Source organism: Phyllobates terribilis, unplaced genomic scaffold (genome assembly GCF_046119375.1).
Source record: "Phyllobates terribilis strain yellow unplaced genomic scaffold, ASM4611937v1 Scaffold_11__3_contigs__length_659146591, whole genome shotgun sequence".
Classification (NCBI taxonomy): Eukaryota; Metazoa; Chordata; class Amphibia; order Anura; family Dendrobatidae; genus Phyllobates; species Phyllobates terribilis.
The window spans coordinates 528302582-528323574 of record NW_027362771.1 but is presented as its reverse complement, the minus strand read 5'-3'; the positions used below and the strand labels follow the sequence as shown (position 1 = coordinate 528323574).

General features: G+C 43.1%; 1 protein-coding gene across 2 annotated transcripts; it reads right to left on the bottom strand.

Moving 5' to 3' along the window:
• Positions 1 to 5590: 5590 nt before the first annotated feature.
• VAMP5 (vesicle associated membrane protein 5) lies at positions 5591 to 19653 on the bottom strand. 2 transcript variants are annotated; one of them, XM_073653716.1, is made up of 4 exons: positions 19469 to 19653; positions 18694 to 18743; positions 10676 to 10813; positions 5591 to 7784 (listed from the first exon to the last, which is right to left on the bottom strand). In XM_073653716.1, exons 2-4 carry the CDS (start codon positions 18724 to 18726, stop codon positions 7578 to 7580), a joined length of 378 nt encoding a protein of 125 aa, XP_073509817.1. In that variant the 5' UTR covers positions 18727 to 18743; positions 19469 to 19653; the 3' UTR covers positions 5591 to 7577. The 2 variants fall into 2 exon arrangements, with proteins under 2 accessions (XP_073509817.1, XP_073509818.1); XM_073653717.1 differs by lacking the exon at positions 18694 to 18743 and having other exon boundaries at positions 19469 to 19645.
• Positions 19654 to 20993: the final 1340 nt, after the last annotated feature.

The following is a 20993-nucleotide window of genomic DNA, read 5'->3' as shown; positions in this document are numbered from 1 at the left end:
TGAGCTGTCTGTCAAAATACCGACAGTTTAGCACGCCCCTGCACTAGATTGGATGACTGAGCTGTCTGTCAAAATACCAACAGCTCAGTACACCCCTGCACTAGATTGGATGACTGAGCAATCACTCACGAAACTGATAGCTCAGTACAACCCTGATCCCATAGGGCAGCAAAACTCACTCACTGCGTCCAAGACACACTGAGCGGAGGAATCGTGATACTGCCGAGGTCTGGCATTTTCTGCGTCACGACGTCACATCGACAGCGTAGCCGCCATTCACTGAGCTTAGCGACTCTGCCAGTGTAGACAGAACGCCATACTCAGAGTCGCTGATCTCACCGATTGGTGCCGTCACTGCACATGACACTAGCACTGTAGCCAATGCCAGACACCAGGAGCAGCTGCGGAGACTCTGCGCTGGACCCTGGGATGGTGATTACAGCGCGGTTTGTTTTCTTTTTTTATACCAAACTGTCCAGGAACAAAGATTAACTAAAAGAGTTCACCCCCTTTAGCCATTTTCAGTTGGTTTGCTTGCCATTAGTAAAACCTTGTTTACTTTACTACCCTAAAACAGTGTTCCTCCTCAACAAAGAATGTTCACAGCACATTCTCATGATCTTCAGGGTTTCCAGAAAAATGGAGTCCCAATATTTAAAAAGTGATGTTACATCCTGGTGATATGCCATCACTTTCTGGGATGAGAAAGCCTCTTTACAATTATTCATATGGATTCTATTTTTCTCTAGTTGACATCATGTCTGTTCTCTGCCCACATCTCACACAATGTCTATTTTTCGTGATAATTTTGTCTTTTCTGTCTCGTTCTGTAACTTCACCCCTTCTTTTTCTCCTACTTCATTATGATACATCTCATCATTTGTCATCAGCTTCTTTCTCGTGACTCCCTGGCACTCACACAAAGGTGGCTTTCTCTTGGCAGGGCAATGGGCACATGACCCATACAAAGCCGCAGAGACATTGGAACAATTGAGGTACAGAAGCACAAAGAGTGTGATCCACGGTCAAAATTCTGCTAGCGAAGGAAAATGGAGCAGACGAAGGACAGCAAAAAGTTATACAACCTGATCTGTATAATGGAGGCGGATGGCATTTATATGGTCAAATTTATCAAGATTGATGTATCCTACACCATTATTGAGTCTACAGCCCATCGGAGGAAGGTGCAGAAAATGTATTAAGTGGAGCACAGCTCTTATTCAATTTTTTGCATCTTATATGCTATCTGTGTGCCATGTATAGATTTCAGCTACGATATACCCAAGTTTTCTGAAATAAATTACTGTAAAATTGTCATTGTTCCAAGCCACACATGCAGCACCACTTCATTTTGACGCTGACTATCATCACTTCTAACAGACAAGCTGTGAAGCAGAGGAGTCAAGAAGTCCAAGGTCAGTTACCAAGAATGTACATCAAAGGCAGAGGGGCAATAGAAAGGAGTAAACAGGTCACAGTCTGAAGTTAGCAGTCCAAAACGGTGCGGATCAAGACAATGGGGCTAGGCAAACGAATAGTCAAAGGCAAGGTCCGAGGTCAGGCAGCAAAAGATTAGAACAGACGAACCCTAAAGCACAAGGAATACACACAACCGAGCAAAGCTACAACTGACTATGGTCTGACCATTGCCAGCCAGCTAAATAGCCAGGAGATCATCTTGACAGGGTGACACCTGGAGGAAGCCCAGCAGGCCCAGCCTGTGATTGGGCTGCTGAGCAATCATAAATTTGCATGGAATCAGCCCAGCACGCTGCCTAGGACACAGTGAGCAGCGGATTCATGACAATCATCTTCCAGAATGAACGTTTCTAACTGGGACACCTGGGCAGAAATACAGTTGTCATAAAACACCTCTTTAGGAAGACCAGATTTCCTGAGATAGTTTTTCAGTTCCGCCATATATCATAGAAATTGGCCACCTGCTTTGGAAAGACCACCCTCCAGATGACCACTTTTGGATGTCGTCTCAAGGTGTTTTCACTGTGTTTTTTCCCTTTGGTGCCACCTACCTTCCTGTTTGGGTGTCAGCTTAAGTACGAACTACTGATGTTTTCACAGGAAATTCTACAAGTTATGCCCATCAGGCCGACTATGGGCTCGTCCAACTTATCAACAGGAAGCAGAAGACTCAGAACAAATACTAGAAACAACTCCTGATTAATGTTACCTTAAAGAGAACCTGTCACCGGGTCAAAAGTGAGCAGTTTCTGCTCTTATTTTATTCCCGTTGCTCCATTGAGTAATCCGTTTTCAGGTTTTTTTTAATTCACCATACTGTTCCAGAGATGTTTTTTTTTTTTTTTTTTTAATTTAGTACTAATTTTGATACTTATCAAGGGGGGCGTAGCTCACAGGATAATTATGCAGAGCAACCTAAAGACACGCCCCCAAGGAATCCTGTGAGCCATGCCCCTTGTAAAGACCATAAAAATTAGTACTAATTAAAGGGGCCCATATCTCTGGAATCGTATGGCGGATTTAAAAAAAAAAAAAAATGAAAGGGATGTAGCAGGAGTAGAATGAGAGCAAACCCTGCAAACGTTTAACCTGGTGACGGGTCCTCTTTAAAGCTGACTTTTGGTGTGGAACCGGTGTCCCAGTTTCATGGTCGTCCTGCTCCATGTGAAGACGCCCGTACCCTATTCTTGTAGTATATAACAGAACTAATAAAGTAAAGTTTTAATTGTGTCCTACTAAACAGGATGTAAAAACTCTTCTGGCAAAGAATGCCTGGGAAACCCAATCCTATTGCCTGAATAGCTTGGTGACTGTTGTGACCTGAAGCCAGAGCGTCACAGGACACATGATGACTTCAGCACAATGCGGCTCTTAGTATTTACATTCGTAGTCATATAGAGTCCTGATGATTACTGCTCTTCTCCCTAAGGGCTAATGCTACATTTTTCTGTGAGAATTTCAGCCTCCAACACTAGAAACATTTCATACGGTCTCTTCTCTTAATATATTTTATTCTCAGCTTTTCAGCTCATTACAACTGTATGTCCCTTCCCGGACATTTTATCTTGGAATATAGTGTTTCCAAAACCAACATTCTTGAAAGACAAACGCCATCAGAGCTGTTATTTTTACAGTGGAGATGGCTAATGGCAAGCAAACAGGGCATAGAAATTCTCCTTGGGGAGAATTGGGAATGTGATGCATAAACCTGACCCTCAGGCTGCACCGGCCGTTTTGGAATTTTTTCGGCCCATGTTGCAACCAGTAGTTATCATTAGTCAAAAAAAAAGCCAACACGTCCAACCGGTATTTTTAACAATAATGAATATTCATCCATCGAATCATTTGTTCATTTCACTGATCCAGCCGACAATCGATCGTTGTGGTAGAAATTGGGCAATTCAGATGCCCATAGTCTTACTTACGGTATATGGGTGTTTTCAACCTGTGAAGTAGTCGAATGAAAAAATCCAAGTCAACTGAACACCATTACTCTTACACATATAAATGTAAAGGTTGTCCACTTTTGACAATCTCTTTTTATTAGAAGGATCCTTCGACAATACTGTAAGTTGATCACAAGTTGTTCTGTTACTGAGGTCCCAACAATCAGATGTAATCTGGGGAACTGGCAGCGAACATTTAATACCTCTGCAATGCCACCAGGAAAAAAGATGTATTACATATTGACTAGTAACATTAGTGGGCTGTCAATGTAACTCACCGATGTCCAGGGTCCACCAAACACACTAGCCATAGTTTATTCCAGGACACTAATGAATTTCACCTCTATACAAACTTAGTATTCCACTATAGGGCCGCCTTTTGGCTGTACCGGTGCTGCCCATGGAATGGGGCAGCCGAAGGGCTGGATACAGTGGGGTCCACACCACGAGACCGCCCTATGCCCAGCATCTCCACTTAACCGGTATCTGCATCCTCAGGATGGTATCTGCATTCTCAGGATCCAGATATGGTGAATGCAATGATAAAACTGGGAGCGTCAGCTCCCTCTTCTACCATTGCGCCTGTGTGTGACACCGCAGCAGGTGCAATGACATCACTACATTACATAGTACATAGCACAGACCGGAGCAGTGAGGAACAGGGTTAGGTGAGTTGCTTTATTTATTTTAAATTGTCAGTATCTGTGGGGACATAATACTGTGTAGGGGATTGTGTGGAGATATAATACTGTGTATGGGGACTGTGAGGTGACATCATATTGTGTGAGGGGCTTTTTGGGACAGCATACTGTGTAAGGGGACATCATACTGTGTGAGGGGCTTTGTGGGGATATCATACTGTGTGGGGTGATTTGTTGGGACATCATACTCCGTGGAAACATCCTGTTTAAGGGGACATCATACTATTTGAGGGGCTGTGTGGGAACATCATACTGTGTTGGGGGCTTTATAGGGACTTTATACTGTGTGGAGGGCTTTGTGGAAATATCATACTGTGTGGGGACATTATACTATTTAAGGGAACATCATACTGTTTGAGGGGCTGTTTGGGGACATCATCCTATGTGGGGACTGTGAGGACATCATATTGCTTTGGGAACTGTTGATCAAAGTACAAGGGCTGAATAACAGAAGCATTATGATTTACCGCTTTATATAAACGTTGTAAAAGCAGTAAATGATATGGTTTTACTAGCTGTTAGTGATAAGAATACACATTACAATAAGCCCTATTCTAACATGTATTAGAGGTAGCAGCGAGTCAGCAGACTTAATTCTGCTCAATTTTAAGTGATAAAAATTAATATAGAACAATAATATTGAGTAGAATTAAGTTTGGCTTGTAGGTTCATCCCTCCACAACAATCACAATCTATCATGTGGCCCCTGGTGAAAATTAATTGCCCACCTTTGTTGTAAGTATTTGCAAATGGATTTTCTTTAAGTCAATAATTAGTTGTTTTAGGCTAAAACCACATAATAGCTACCCTTAAGGTATGGGCAGATGCTTTTCTGGTGATAAGACGTTTTGGCTATCCTTGGACCCCTGCTGTCAAGCTTGTCTGATCCTTCAAGTATGAACATTTTTCATGTACAAGATAGAGAAGGACATTACCCATATATCGCTCAAATTTCATGCCTTTTGTTTGAAATCCAATTTATAAGTAGGAATATACTACAACTGAAAATAAATCTGCCTTTACTGCTAAAGTCATTGTCTCATCCTAGTTATAAATGTCAGATCCCATCATTTTTTTTGTAGGACCAAAGAAGTGTTCTGCAGTTATAAATGTCAGATCTCATCATTTTTTTTGTAGGACCAAAGAGGTGTTCTGCAGTTTCTGTTCAATCTATGTCCATAGGACTATCATGGGCAAGATGAACATCAATATCAAAGGGATTTTTTTATATGGTCAGCCTCTTCCCTAAATTAGGATCCATTAGTGATCAGCAGATCAAGTCCTTTAGAGTATTTGTTCTTTGCAGCAGCTCATTGGGATCAAAAGTGGGTGATCTCCTTTATGATGTCAATTTAATGTGCTAATAGCACAAACCCTCTAATATGCTAGCTCTTTATCCCATATAATGTCAGTTTTTTCCATTGATCCCTCTTTATAACACCACAAACAGTAAGAAACTGAAAATCTCTCTAAAACAAGTTTATTAGAAGAGAAAGTTAAAAAAACAATTCGCAAAGCAACACATCGGTTCACAGTCATATGCCTGTTATCTTTTACAACCCTGCACAAAGACTGATATTGTGGTTCACGAGCATAGTAATTGCCGTCTCTGCACACCATAAGGCACAGAAGTAGTTATCTTAAAGGAAGTGGTCACTTTTTTATGAATACATTAATACATATAATGTAAGAATTTCTAACGTAACCGTACATTTGAGTTCTGACTCATTTCTGATGTCGCCTGTTGTTGCACCCCACACCCCAAAAACAGGACTCTCTCTACTGGTTATATGTTGGGTCCATTCCATGCAACATCCTGCACTGGGGCTTATCTAACACTCTAATTCATTGCTCAGTGTGTGACTGATTCTTTGTGCCAAGTCACCTGCCAGATGTATGCACAGTAGAAGCAGCGTATCTACGGTAAAGCATAGCCTTGACTATAAATCCATTGCTTCTACTGCGCATGCGCCGGGTGAAAAGGTCGGTATATGCACAAAATAAACTAAATGACGGTCATGATGAGACTCATCTAATGCACATAACGAAAAGGATGAAGAATTTGGAACATGTGGAGTAGAAAGTAAAGGGTGGAAGATCACAGAGCCATGGACTTGTTGTCAAGTGAACCCCCCTAGGTTATGATATTGCAATTGACTCATGACTAGTAGAGAGCACTCTTTAAGGGTGGGTGGAGGGGGTACAGCAACGGAAGAAATCAATAATTCATCAGAATTCAAAATAAGGATATAATACTGATGTTTAAAACTTAAAAGGGTTATCTGGGACTTTGATTATTTTTCTCTATTGGGCTAAGAACTTACACTCAGTTAGTTGCTGATTACCTGGCTGTTCTGCCCAGCGCCGATCTTTGCAGGCTCAAAGCAGTCATGGACCTCTTCTGCGATTCTGCGGCTTCCTCAACAGAGCAGCTTCTTCTTTGCCGCTCTGCTTTGTCAACAGGGCTTGACTGCCGATGTCATGCTGATTAACAGCCAGCTCCCCGCTGCCTAACTGCAGGGAGCCAACTGTCAATAAGCATGATGTTGGCAGTGACGTCAAGTCGACAGAGCAAAAGAAGAAGAGCTGCTCTGTTGGTGTGAGGTCAAATGAAGTAGCAGAATCGCCGTGAGCACCCAGAGCCGGCAGAGATGGGCGCAGGGCAGAGCAGGCAAGTAGTAAGCAACTACCTGCTTATAAGTTCATAGCCCCATAGGGAAAAATAAGCAAATTCCCTCATAACCCTTTAAATATGGTTATAAGAAATTGGTCTTCTCCTTTAAAAGAACACTGAACCTACCATAGGTAGTTTCTAAAACCTTATCTTATAAAAACAGCTGCTAATAGCTTTCACACATGTGTAATGACATTTTGGGAGATTATCAGAATGGAACATGTGAGATAAAGCACAGGGGGCTGACATCTTACTAACCTTCCTGGCAGTAAGCCAAATGTAAAGTGGCCAATAACATGAACTGACAGGCTCTATTCAGCCAGCACATGGAGAGAATATAGACCTTAGGATTAGGTTTGTCTCTTTAAGGGATAATGTGAACATCAGTGCATTGTCTGTAGACTTTGAGAGCTCTTCTGGCACAATACAGTCATACATATAAAGGAATAAGCAAAAAAAAAAAAACAGACAAAAATAATCGGCAGGACCATAACCTTGTTCTTCTAATGTTCCTCAGTGTTGTAGGAATAAGCTCCACACCTTGGCAGGTGTAAGTAGGGTGCTGAGGGTCATCTGAGACCTTCATACTCACATTCATTGGGGAATAATGAGGTCTGGGCATACTGTTTTTTAGAGAGTAACTAATGCATTGAGAATAGATTGTAAAAGTCATGGAAGAAAAATATTCTGCAGATCTTTAAGGGTGTCATCAGACATGGCTTCCATCCTTTTTTGTCCTAGTCTCTATGTTATTCCATGTTTTGAGAGGTTGGGGAGTCAACCATTCATCTCGTTTTGATCATTTGACCTCTCTTCTGCCGGTGATGCCTCTTCACTTCCACCCCCACTGAACTGAACAGCAATAATAACAATGATAATAATTACAGCCAAACTAATTATCCCTACACAAATAAAGTACCAGCGCCATTTCTCCCAGTATGTTTTACGTTCCACAGTTTGGGCTGTCTTCTGGAAGCTCATGGCCTGTAGGTGAAAACATGGAGTTAATGTTTCTCTCACTATAATCTCTACATATATATAGAAGAGCATACTACACACATTAATCTGTGAAAATAATATTTTCATTTCTCTAGTTCAAAGGTTGCAAGGTACCAAATCTCAACTCATGGCTGTAGCTTTACTGCAACGTCTCATTGGTTTAGAACTAGAATATCCATGGTAAGAATTATGATACCAGGAGACTTCTCTCATATGCTCGGTTTCCAGTTTATCATACATCTAAAAAGAAATTGAGTTTAGGCGACTTACCCAATGCCAAAGTCCAGAGACTCCTCCCAAAAGGAAGAGGACCATCTATAAGTGGCTATTTCAGAGTTCTTGCTTTCTGTAAATGGGTCCCTCTTTTTTTTTTTGAGGAATCTGAGGTTTGGTGGATATGTCATAGCTTTTACTCAAGAAAAGACCGCAACTTATCGAAATAACAAAATTAATGGTGTCGTTAATTCTCTGAAAGCTGCACTGTGTGCTGTATAAACTATACTATTAATTTTGCTGTTCGGGCGTACTGTGGTCTCTTGTTGGACTGACTTATTCTGTCTCATTCTGGGATCTTTGGGCTGGGATCTGACACTGCTATATCAGACACCCCCAATCACTACAAAAGCCAGGAGTTTAGTGAACCCAGGATGCTCCTCTGCTGACCTGACTTGGATGTTTTTCTGACATAGCTTTTGACATTTTGGAGGGGAGCTAAGTTGCATACTTGTATCTCACGAAGAACTGCCTGTACATGAGCCGCTATACACCAGTCTCTTCAATAAGAGCCAGTACCATTGTAGAACTGCACCTATGGCATCTTATCCAGCCTATCAGATGAGAGAGGAACTCGAAAACAGCTGTCTGTACTCATCTTTTGGCTAAGATCAAGTGCATTTTTTGTCTGAAAGCCACATCAGTAGATAGATACATCATGCACACTGAGTTTGGTGTGCTGGTTAGTACGTCAGGTGGCCTATATAGTCTTCTGGGGGAAACCCTGGTCCCCCCAAGATCAAAGCCATTAGTTCTGGTAAGTTTGAAAGCCTGAGATGTGATGTGCCCCTGTGACGCCCCATGGGCCGGTTGCCACAGTAGTGTTGCCTCCTTCACCGGAGGTGATATTACGCTTGGAAGCAGGAGGAGCTCCCCACATCAGGTAAACCCCACATGCACACACAGGTTCTGATCCCTGACCTGAAGGGGGAGCTCTATACCCTATTTTGGGGATCTGCCTTTTCTGGTTGGGGGGAGGAGTTAGTCAGAAAGCCGAGAGAAAAGGAGAAAGTTCTGGGGAGCAGAGCACGTGAAGAGCTCACTCCAGGCAGTGGAGCAGAGGACGCCAGAGTCCTGGGTTGTACTGGGATTGCACGTCCCAGCAACCGAATCTGGGGGACAGGAGACTGCAAGTTTTCTGGCCACAAGCAGAAGCCCTGTAGCACAGCGGATAGCTAGAGCACGGAGTTGCACCCAAGACGGCGGTACCCGTTATAGGTTTGCACCGCCTGCTAATACGGAGCTTAGAGCAGGAGTGAAGAAGACGGACCGCAGAGTAGCTCACAGGCAGCGGGGCCCGCAACGGAGAAGTGTAGCAGGCAGGCCTCCAGCAGACCCACCTGAAGGGGCGGACTCCAACTGCTTCCAGGCTGACCGGACCCTCCTGGACCTAGTGACCGTGCCCCGGACTCCACAGCTTTCTCTGCAGTAAAGGTAACAGGACTGCATTCCTCGTGTCTGTCATCTTCTTCTGTGCCTCCCCACAGCTGTGCTACCACCCTGTTTCCCCTGCCGCCATCCTTCATATCAGCTCTCTCAGTCCCTGGGGGCCCGCTTCACCCGTGGGAAGTGTTTCATCCCAGCTGCTATACCATCTATCCCCCAGGGTCCACACAGCAGCGCTGGTCATCCCTGACCAGGCACCACAGGTGGCGTCACTTAAAGACTACAAATCCCTGTAAATACTCCCTTCATCTGCTCGGCCAGGGCCACGGAGCTGGGCCACTGCCACCGTGACCTCCCTGGAAGACTGCTGGCCCGGCTACCGAGTACCCCAGGCCCTCACGGCCGCTGCACCCCTAAGAGTGGTGACCCTTGGGTACCTTAATTAACTGGGTTTGGCAACCCCACTTGAATTTTGACACATTACACAAGCGCTTCAAATTTTCACATTTATTTAAGCACTCACCCTCAATCTGGGCCTTTTGGCAAATATGGGACAATTTTTAATTTTTTCAAAGGGGGGTCCGGTCAGTTTTACACTGAAAACATCTTCTATTATTTTAATTAATTTTTATCACTGTGTCACTTTTGTTTTTGCACGTGTATTCTGCGTCAAGAACTTGTCAGGATGTGGTTCCCTTATAGGTTCCCTCCTGAACAATCTAGAGGGGGAGGTGTGTGGCCATCAGGTTCTACTCCCATCTACACAACCCTAAGCTTTCCTCCTTCAAGAGAAGAGACAGTGTAGATTGGCTCCTGGTTTCACTTGGGTGGCAGCCCAGGTGGATGATGGACTTTCCCTGAGCTTCGCAAAGAGAATCCATTTGTCCTGGTCCCTCGCTGTGGCCTTCTTGCACAGAGGAATAGAGAATATTTTATTGGGGGTCCTCTTCCTTTCGGAATGGGCTGTAATGGACCACATCCATACAGCACTAAGCCTCTTCATTGAGTACCATTATCCCTTTGAAGAACACGTGACCACAGGGAAAGCATTGGAAGGTCTCTTCATTGGCAAAATCAGATGATACCTTATGTGTAAACTGTGTAAACCTTTAGCATAGCTGCTGACTGATGCTGTTTGTCTTCTGTAGTGTGGATCTGCTGACAAATCAAATGTGTCTAGACAGCGTGAGGCAATTTTTCAAAAGCTGACGGCTTACCATATCCTTGAGCTCATCTGCGCGAACTTCTAGATTATCAAGCTTTCCTTCTCTCTCAAATATTTTGTCCACATTGTCTTTCATTAATATCTTCACCTCTTCAGCATTCCGCTGACATTGTTCCAGCTTCTGGGACGCCTGCAATTGAGGGGGAAAAACAAGATAAGTATAATAAAAAATACCATATTTACTACCATGTATTTCACCTTTCATCTCAATTGATTAAACCACCTGTAATCTTTGTACAGGCAATAACATACATTTATCCTCATTATACCCTTCCTATTTTGCAGGGCTGCACCAGCCCTTACACTGTTTCTACTCTGCAAAACTTTACTTGTGCTGCACCAGCCCTTACACCCATTATACTCTCCAGGACTTCACTTCTAATGAACCAGCCCTTACATTTTTTTTTATTCTTCAGGAATTATCTCAAGCTGCACCACTCCTTATATCCTTTCTACTTTCCAGGACTTCTCTTGTACTGCACCAGCCCTTATGTCCTTTCTCTTTGCAGGACTTCTCTTGCGCTGCACTAATCCTTACACAATTTCTACTTTCGAGGACAGAGAACCTGTCATTAGGATTAGGCATGTTAAACTAAAGGTATGGGCATAAAAGTGCTGTTCTACTGATTTAATAGATATCTTCCATGTAGAAATCTGCAGCCTGGTTGTTCTTTAATCATCATTAGAAGTTTGGCTGCAATAAGCTGTTCATACTTCGGGGAGGACTGTGGGTACGGTCTTCATCTCTGCTATTGCCCCTCAGCTGCCTCTGGGGTTCGTATCTTCATACTGTTTAAAATTTCAGACCAGCATCGTCCTAACCACAGGTGGCGCTTAAACAGATTCATCTCACAGTGAACTTCTGGAAAATGGCGCCAGTGTTTTAGCGAATGCGCAGATTTAGATCTCGGCTTATGCCACTGGCACCATTTTACTGAAGACTGATGCGAGGTCAATGTGCACATGTGACGACACTGGCGCCATTTTACTGAAGCCTGCAACCAGATCAATCTGTGCAATCGCCACCCGCAGGCTAGGACGGCACCAGCGCGAAATTTTAAACAGTATGATGATACGAACACCAGAGGTAGCTGTGAAGCCATGGCAGAGACAAAGACCCTACCGACCGTCCCGAACCACATGCCTACTCCAATCCACAAACAGCTTCTAATGATGATTTAAGAACAACAAGGCTGTGGATTTCTACAAAGAAGGTACCTATAAAAGCAGTAGAACAGCACCTTTATGCCCATACCTTTAGTTTAACATGCCTGATCCTGATGACAGGTTCTCTTTAAAGCACCACTCAAGTTTTCCTTTTAAATTCAGCGCTGGAGTGGTGCTACTAATGGTCCCTGCCCCTGGTCTTCTACTTACCAGCTGCTGTCCTCAGCTCTTCCCAGCACCGCTCCAGTCCCGCACCACCATCTTGTGACCACAACTTCTGACTGACCAGAGGTCAGAGGTAACAGGCACAAGCTCTCAGTGTAAATCTATGAGAGGCAGGACATGGCTCTCATAGACTTGCATTGAAAAGAGACCTCCGGCTCATCCAGCAAACACTGGAGCCATCTGGCAGGTCACAAACTGCTGGAGACTGACCAGAGTGGCACTGATAACAGATGAAGATGGTGGCTGGTTAGTATGAGAGTAGGTTCGTAGCACCACTCCAGCACTTCTCTTGTGCTGCACCAGCCCTTACATACTTTTTACTCCTCAGAATTTCACTTGGGTTGCACCAGTCCTTACACCCTTACTGCTTTCCAGCACTCCTCTTGTGCTACACCAGCCTATATATCTTTTCTACTGCCCAGGACTTCTCTTGAGCTGTACCAGCCCCCTTGAACTTTTTCCCTTTAATCAGTAGAATATCATTTACCATCCAGTGTACCTTGCAATCCTATTTCATTATGGGCGATTATGTCACATAGGCCCCAATTTATCATTTGCAGTTTCTTTTAAGTCACTTTTCTTTTCTTTTTTCTTGTGGTATTAGTTGCTTTTTTTGGTGCAAAATGAATCAAAATGGCGCACCGGATTCATCAATTTGGCGCAAAGTAAAAAAAATTGCTTTTTTTTTCCTGTATTGAACTGTTTTTAGACTGTTGGAGCCAAAAATACCAAAAATTGTGCAAATCTGAGCACGTTCGCTCAACACTAATGGTCACATATAAAATAGACTTAAAAAAGGGGCAAATAGAATAATGAATAGTGTGCAAACAAAAAAGTCACAAAACTAAACCAAAATCAGGCACAAATGCAATGATGAATGGAGCCATAATGCTATTACAAATTATCATGGGCAGCACGGTGGCTCAGTGGTTAGCACTGCTGCCTTGCAACGCTGGCGTCCTGGGTTCAAATCCCACCATGGACAACATCTGCAAGGAGTTTGTATGTTCTCCCTGTGTTTGTATGGGATTCCTCCAGGTTCTCCAGTTTCCTCCCACACTCCAAAGACATATTGATAGGGAATGTAGATCGTGAGCCTCAATGGGGACAGTGATGATGTCTGTAAAGCGCTGTGGAGTTAATGGCGCTATATAAGTGAGTAAAATAAATAAAAATAAAAGAAATGATCTACAGCCCATGACCCACATACAGATAATAGATTGTTTTTCACTCCACTTTGGAGGCATTAAATTCCATTTCCTCTTTGCTTCACTCTGCAGTTATATCTGTGTGGGCACAAACAATACAATAGCTTCATTCCAACAGTACGTCCCAAATTAGCATTTGAACTCTATCCATACTGGAAACTCCCTTCAAAACCGAAATAAACAACTGCATCCAATAATCCAGATGCTTTTCATCCGACACTGATTAGATGTAGATGATCACGGCACGTACAGACTGATCTCTGTCGATGTCAAACTGGATTGACATACTGTACGTGATCCAATCAATGGTGTTGTTGACATCTGGATCTATGGTGACATGCCCCTAAATGTCCTATTGCCCTATGGGATCCAGGGAGTTTGCCAACACCTTTTGAATCCAATTATCATAATGTTTGATTATTTAGATTATTCCAATTACAAGAGCAGAGATGAATGTTTGCTTACCATAATACAGTTTTAGAAGAATATATCGTTATCAAATTCTGCTTTATTTTTGGGAAGTATTGGACTATAGGCTCGATATTAGCACTTGTGAAACCAGACACTTGAGTAAATGTCTTTAAAGCAAAACTTAGGAGACAGAGAAGTGCACGGGCTCAATAGAAAGTCTGCTGGTACATAAAGCGCTCTGCTCATGATCGAGGATAAGCTGAGAACTTCTGATCCTTGGTGTGAGTGACTGGTATGGGTCTGAGGATACAGCCCCCCAATGATCAACACTACTTATCAGGGGCTATAACATATAAAAAAATGTTTAAAAGTTTAGCTACACTTTAAGTGAGTAGGACCGAGCGGCAAACCAGATACAATCCATAGACCAAAAGTGGTGTTGTGTTTTGGAAGGGGAGTCATTTTTTTTCCAAGTCCTGGAAACCTCTTTAAAGCACCACTACAGCGGGGGGGTTTTCAGCACTTGAGTGGTGATTCTAATCTGAGGTCCCCGACCATAGTCTTATACTTACCCACCGCTATCTTCACTTTTTATCAGCACTGCTCCAGTCCCGCGTGCGCCATATTGTGACAGCAGCTTCTGACTGGACGGAAGTCAGAGGTAACCGTCACAAGCTCTCAATGCAAGTCTATGAGGGTCAGAATAAGGCTCTCATAGACTGGCATTGAAAAGTGACCTCTGGCTCACTCAAGAAAATACTGGAGCCATCTGGCAGGTCACAAAGTTTTCGAGACCAACGGGAGCGGCAGCGACAAGTGAAGATGTCGGCGGGTGAGTATAAGACTAGGGTCATGGGCCTTAGATTAAAATCACCACTCCAACGCTGCTATAAAAAAAAAACGCTGGAGTGGTGCTTTAAGACATATAGGTAACAGCTGGAGGTCCACAAATTGGATCCCCCTCTGTTAGACATGTGCACAAATGTTGTGACTCGCAGTCTAGTTCTGCCTGTTTAATAGCTGATCTGCCACATGAACTAGGACTGTGTGAGGAGGACCTTTAACTGAAGAAATTGATTCCGGGAATTATTTTTACAGGTTTTTGTTTCATATGGAAATGTTCTTTAAACTATAAAAACACTACAACTAAGAGCATATTAGGATGTCGTGGAGATAGACCTTCCATAAGCCAGAGCAGAGAGGCACTCACATTACTCTTTCTCGCCCTGGCGGACTCTGCTCATCTAAGACGGTTGACATCAAGGTGCATTAGAAAACCTCCATGACACGTTGAGTGCCACCATTTTCAAATGACAGCTTCTGAAAGTGCCTTCATTACTAATGGCCATGCCATGAACTGCAGTTTTGATGCCCAAGCACCTGGCCATTGACAATTGAAGTGTTTTTCACATAGCAAATCGCTCATCTGAGGCTGCATCATTTCTTACCCATGCAGTTTTTGTTGGCAAGTGTGAATGAGCCAATGATCGAGTACCAATCAACCAGTATATAGTCAATTGACACTTCTTGATTTGGACACATCATACGAAGAGAGCAAACACTGGAGAAGGACATCATGGTCGGAAGAATAGGTGGAACAAAGCGAAGAGGAAGACCAGCAACCCAATGGCTTGATACTATCAAAATAATGGCGGAGAAGACCCTGGTGGACCCATCTAGGCTTGCACAAGATCGATCTTTCTACAGATCGTTTTTCCATCAAGCCACCATGGCTCGAGACCAAGCCCAAGGCCGTTAAATAATAACATGCCAAAATCATAAATGGGCCTTTACTGATGGACTGTCTGCTAGGCAGGACATTTACCTAACGGTTCTCTTTATGTGCCACAAATGCTCTTTTTAACCAATCACTGGCCACAGCAGTGACCCGCCTCAGCCAGGGATTGGCTGAGAGGGCATTTCCATCTGATTCCAGTGTGTCAAGTACAGGACCAGGAAGCACAGACCAGTGAGGACTGGGAATCACTGATGGTACGTAGAATTTCTTTTATTATTTTTAATGGGTCTGAGCAATTTTAAAAATACATTTTAGCACCTGGAAAACCCCTTTTAATGACCATAAGCTGGAGACATTGGGAAATAACCATTTACATTCTGTGACAGGATCTCTTGTTTACTGCTCCAACCTCATCCCCCAAACCTTGCATCACCATTACATCACTTTATTAATACTAGCTCCTATATTATTTTAGCTCATGTCAACACATCCTGTTTCACTTTGTGGTTTGCTGTGTGGCTTTCGCTTTTCTTCTTTACCCTAACATTTAGCGAAATATCCGCTATTGGGGCAAGCATTAAAAATGTTAGCACTTTACATATCAGAGTAAACACATAATTCAACAGATATCAAGATGAGTGAGTACTCTGCTCACAAGCTACAATCTATGAGGAAATAGGGGGAACATGAAAGGTAAATGGTAAAAAGTGCTTGTATTCTATGCTCCAGCCATCAATATAATAAAAAGGGTATTCACATGACGCTGCAAGAACCGGTCACCAGCCAGTATGTGTATAAGTACAGATACAAAGTGCTCCTAAGTGCATGGAGGCTGTGTAAACAGATGCTATGAAGGATCAGATTTGGAAGAAAAATTTGGAAGGAGAAAACAAAAATAGTTACATAAGTGAGGTGAGGCAATAGGCCAGTCTAAAGAAGTGGGTTTTTAGGGCATGCTTAAAATTGTGGGTATTGAGAATTAATCAAATTGTCCTGGGTAGTGCATTCCAGAGAATTGGTGCAGCTCATGAGAAGTCTTGAAGATGGAAATGGGAGGTTCGGATTATTGAAGATGTTAGTTTCATATCTTTAGCTGAATGGGGGGCACGGGTAGGGTGATGGACAGAGAGGGAGAAGATGTAGGATGGTGCAGATCTGTGGAGAGCTTTGTGGATGAGAGTGATAAGTTTATATTGGACCCTGTAGCAGATCCGCAACCAGTGCAATGGCTGGCACAGAGTAGAGGCATCAGGGTAGCGATTGGAGAGGAATATGATCCTGGCTGCTGCATTCAAAATGGATCAGAGTGGTGAGAGTTTAGTAAGAGGGAGATCGAATAGTAGAGATTAGGATTAGCTACTGGTATGTGGTGGTAGTTAATGCTCTTCACAACATCAACCATTCTGTTCAATATACTTCTGGATGGCGTCTAAAGATTTTTCCTCTTCCTCGTTGTATTGATGAGTTTCAGGTAAGGGCTCATTCACACATCAGTTTTTTTGCATATGAGTGCCATCCAGGTTTTTCTCTGATAGCACTCTGATAGTCTATGGGGCTGTCCACATGTCGGTGATTTTTTGTGTATTAAGTGGTCTATGCAGAATCGTGGCGACGTGTCTGAGTAATGAAATTCGATGGGTCCGTGAAAAATATCAGCCAGCACTCAGATGCCATCCATGTGCTGTCCGGTTTTCATGGACTGAGAGATAGGAGAAGAGAAAAACTAATGAAACTCTGATCAAAATCTGATGAAACTTACCGTAAATAGATTTTCTTGTACAAGAAATTCACTGATGTGTGCATGAGCCCCGAGGCTTTGTTCAAAGTGCCATCAGAGGGTCCGTTTTAAGTCTCCATTGACAGTTCCCTTCACTTGATTGATATTCTTAGCTTTAAAATGACAGAACCCCAATGGATCTCATTGTAAGTCCCCATTGGTATCCATCATGTGATAGATTTGGCTATATGGCTTCTTTTATAACTTATACCCTGATTAAAACTATAGAGACATTCATAACTCGGGCCATGTAATATATTAGAAGGTGATAATGGTAAGACCTTGAAACTATGAAGACGCCTTTTCCCATATGTTCAACTGTTTCCATTGGAAAGGTGGCCATGTACAGTATATATCATGTCTACAATGAAAGTGAGCACCTGGACCGGCTCCCGAACCCCCACTGATATGACCTTTGGGCAAAAGATATCACTGAACTACTCCATTAATTTCTGCAAACCTCTTACAAACTAGTTTAACCAGCCACAGTCTGAGCAAAGTTTGCAGCTTAACCTGGAGGGTCAATGTCACTAACATTTTTTCTTTTTATTACATATACTATTCAGCTACACCATAGCCTGCATATTATTGCACAGATCCATGTGCCACCATAGCAGCTCTAAACCAGTGAGGCATAGACTCTACAAGAAGGTGTCCCATGGTATGTGGCATCAAGACATTCGCAACAGACGATTTGAGTTCTATAATTTGCAAAGATTCCAATGTGCATCAATGAAGTTGCTTGTCCTTCCTTGTACCACACTTCATAAAATTAGACCCACTTGTCTATCCATCAAAATGTTGCCCTTGCCAATGTCACTCAGATTTTTATGCTTTGTAAGAAGGCAGGTGGTAAAGTCTTAGATGGGAGGTACATACGTCACAGAGGTGGCTGGCTTTGGTGGTTTAGGTCCTGGAATAAAGGCTCCAGTAATGACAGGTTGCTGAGAGATTTTTGTTTTTTTTTGGTTGGACTGGATTTTGGGTCCAGGATTTAGGATCGGCCAAAGACCTTGGGTGGGAATGGTCGCTCCAATACTCCAATTCAGATGTTGCAGCTCCTAATAAAGGCTGCTAAATTGGCTCAGGTGGTTCTGTGATGTGTGTGAGGGATCAGTTTGTTGCTGACCCAAACTGAGCAAGGAGCACTGCCTGAACTGCCACACGTGTAAGAGATTGTGTAAGCTTGCCTACCCAGAGAAGGGATTGTTTTGTTGTTTGCCTGTTATTTGTTTAAGCCGAAGAAAGACTATCTTTTCATTTCGCGTGGACGTTGCTAATGTTTATGATGGGAAATAAACATAAAACTGTTTTTGCACCACAACCGAGTTCCTGTGTGTGTACACAATCCATTGCTAGAAAGCATGAATCCCTACAGCTTGCTCATTTTTTCTGCTTCCAACAAACCAGCTTAAAAAAACTGTTTGTTCACTTTCAGCCTAACATATCCCCTTGTCAGTTGGCACAAATTGTATTTACTGTACCTGTCGGTGGCTGTCAACTGACTCCTTTTTCATGGATGCCCTCTGTGTATCTGCAGAACCAAACTTAGACTTAACCAAAATTGCTCAAGTATAGATGCAATGTGGCCCTAATATGTGGACAGATTACAGTTTTCTCATTTGGGAATACAACAACGTGTCACGCAATTGCTGCCTGCACCCACTTAGCTGATCCCAAATTTAGTGTAATCCAAAATGATAAGGTGGCCGTCACATCCCATAAAAGTCACTGGAAGTTTAACCTCGTGAGAGCGACTGCTGTACAACTAAAGCACCACCTGTCTATTGACTTATATGGGAAAAAAAAAAAAGTTTTGCAAATCAAATTTTGCAAATCAAATTTCACGCAATGTTTGCTTGTCTGACCCTCACACCAGGGATCACAGGATACGATTTGTCTCCTAGTTTCAGCCTGAACACTCTGCACACAAAAGCAAACACTCCCATGTACAGGAAATACACATATAACAAAAGCTACTACACAGGCGGTACAAAAGTTGTAGGTCAATAAACTGCTAGAAAAATCTGCTGATACTGAGGGTACTGAGGACGGGCAGGGTGCCGGTTTGGCTTCTTGTGCCCCTATGGTGGGCAGTAAACTATACTTCCCTCCTTCCAGAAATGATCCATAATTCTTCCTTACTGCTGGAAAGTGAAAGTTGCAGCAAAAAGATCAGAGACAAGAATAGACTAGAGGGGGGAGATGAGGGGAAACAGGGTAACAGTGCCAGAAAGACTGGCTTCAGCTGTCACTTACCATGACTTGCAGTGATCCTGCCAGTAGCGAGTATGAGTGTTGCCTGCAGGTGTGTTACATTGTAGTCCTGAGTGTGAGTACAGCTGACACTATGTTATGTGCTGTCAGTGTAAGTGCCTGCCTTCCTGTCCTCCTTTCCTCCCCCTGAGTTCCCAGCTATCCACCCCCGGAGAGGAGGAGTTGCTGGAAATAGTGTCACCAAACAGCAGGCACAAGTTGCTGGCATGAAAAAACCCCTCATTATCTGAGCTCTCCGCACCCATATTTCTCCATACAACACAGTGTAATTACAGTCACTATCACCCCAACAACCCACAACATGAGGTTATTAGGAAGCATGAACCAAAATGGGAAATCGCCTACATGACAATTCCCTTATAGTTATCAAAAAGGTAATTGTTTATACATTTTGTTAAAAGAACTACTTTAGGGAATTGCTGCATAACGCCGCTGAGCTAAGTGACTGGCTGCAGTGCTGCTGATGTGACATCACTGCTGCAACCAATCAACACAGACCAGGGCAGCAGTGAAGACACAGTGCTGGACCCGGGGATGGCAAATAAAACCCAGTTTGATATTTTACAACAAACTAAGCCTATGGAAATTAAAAAGGTCCTGTCGCTTTCTCAAAACATTTGAGTGAAATAACTTTTAAAAATCCCTTGGATCTCCTGATTCTGCCTCTTTTTTCAAAAATTTAACTCCATGTGTTTCCTCTCCCTACTCACATTCCTAAACCCAATCATTGCCATTTCCATGTGTGGTCCTACCATTATTCCTCTACAGCACGCCCGCCGTGTTGGGGTTATATTTGACTCTGATCTTTCCTTCACTCCCCACATCCGATCACTCACTCATGTCACCTGCACCTCAAAAACATCTCCAGAATCAACCTTTCTTTACATTTGACTCTGCAAAAACTTTTACTGTCGCTCTTATTCATTCTCATCTGGATTACTGCAACTCTCTAGTAATCGGTCTCCCTCTTACTAAGCTCTCCTCTCTCCAATCCAACCTGAATGCAGCAGCCAGGATCATATTCCTCTCCAGCCGTTACACCGATGCTTCTACCCTGTGCCAGCCATTGCACTGGTTGCCCATCCACTACAGAGTCCAATATAACCTTATCACTCTCACCCACAAAGTTCTCCACAGATCTGCACTGCCCTACATCTCCTCCCTTCTCTGTCAATCACCATACCCATACCCTCAGTTCCGCTAAAGATCTAAGACTAACATCCTCAATAATTCGAACCTCTCACTCCGGTCTCAAAAGACTTCTCGCGAGCTGTGCCACTTCTCTGGAATGCACTACCCAGGACAATTTGATTAATTCCCAATACCCACACTTTTAAGTGTACCCTAAAAATGCACTTCTTTAGACTGGCCTATCGCCTCACCCCACTTATGTAACTATTCCAGTTTTGATCTTTCAAAATTTTCCTCCAAATCTGGTCCCTCGTAGCATCTGTTTACCCACCCTTCATGCACTTAATAGTACTTTGTATCTGTAATTATTCAGATA

Excerpts from the sequence above, each read along its gene's own strand:
- VAMP5 (XM_073653716.1), bottom strand. The coding sequence starts at position 18,726 with ATGAAAAAGGAGTCAGTTGACAGCCACCGACAG. Across the intron at positions 10,814-18,693 it reads CAGTTGACAGCCACCGACAG|GCGTCCCAGAAGCTGGAACA; the intron begins GTACAGTAAATA and ends CCTCAATTGCAG. Across the intron at positions 7,785-10,675 it reads CAGATGAGCTCAAGGATATG|GCCATGAGCTTCCAGAAGAC; the intron begins GTAAGCCGTCAG and ends TTTCACCTACAG.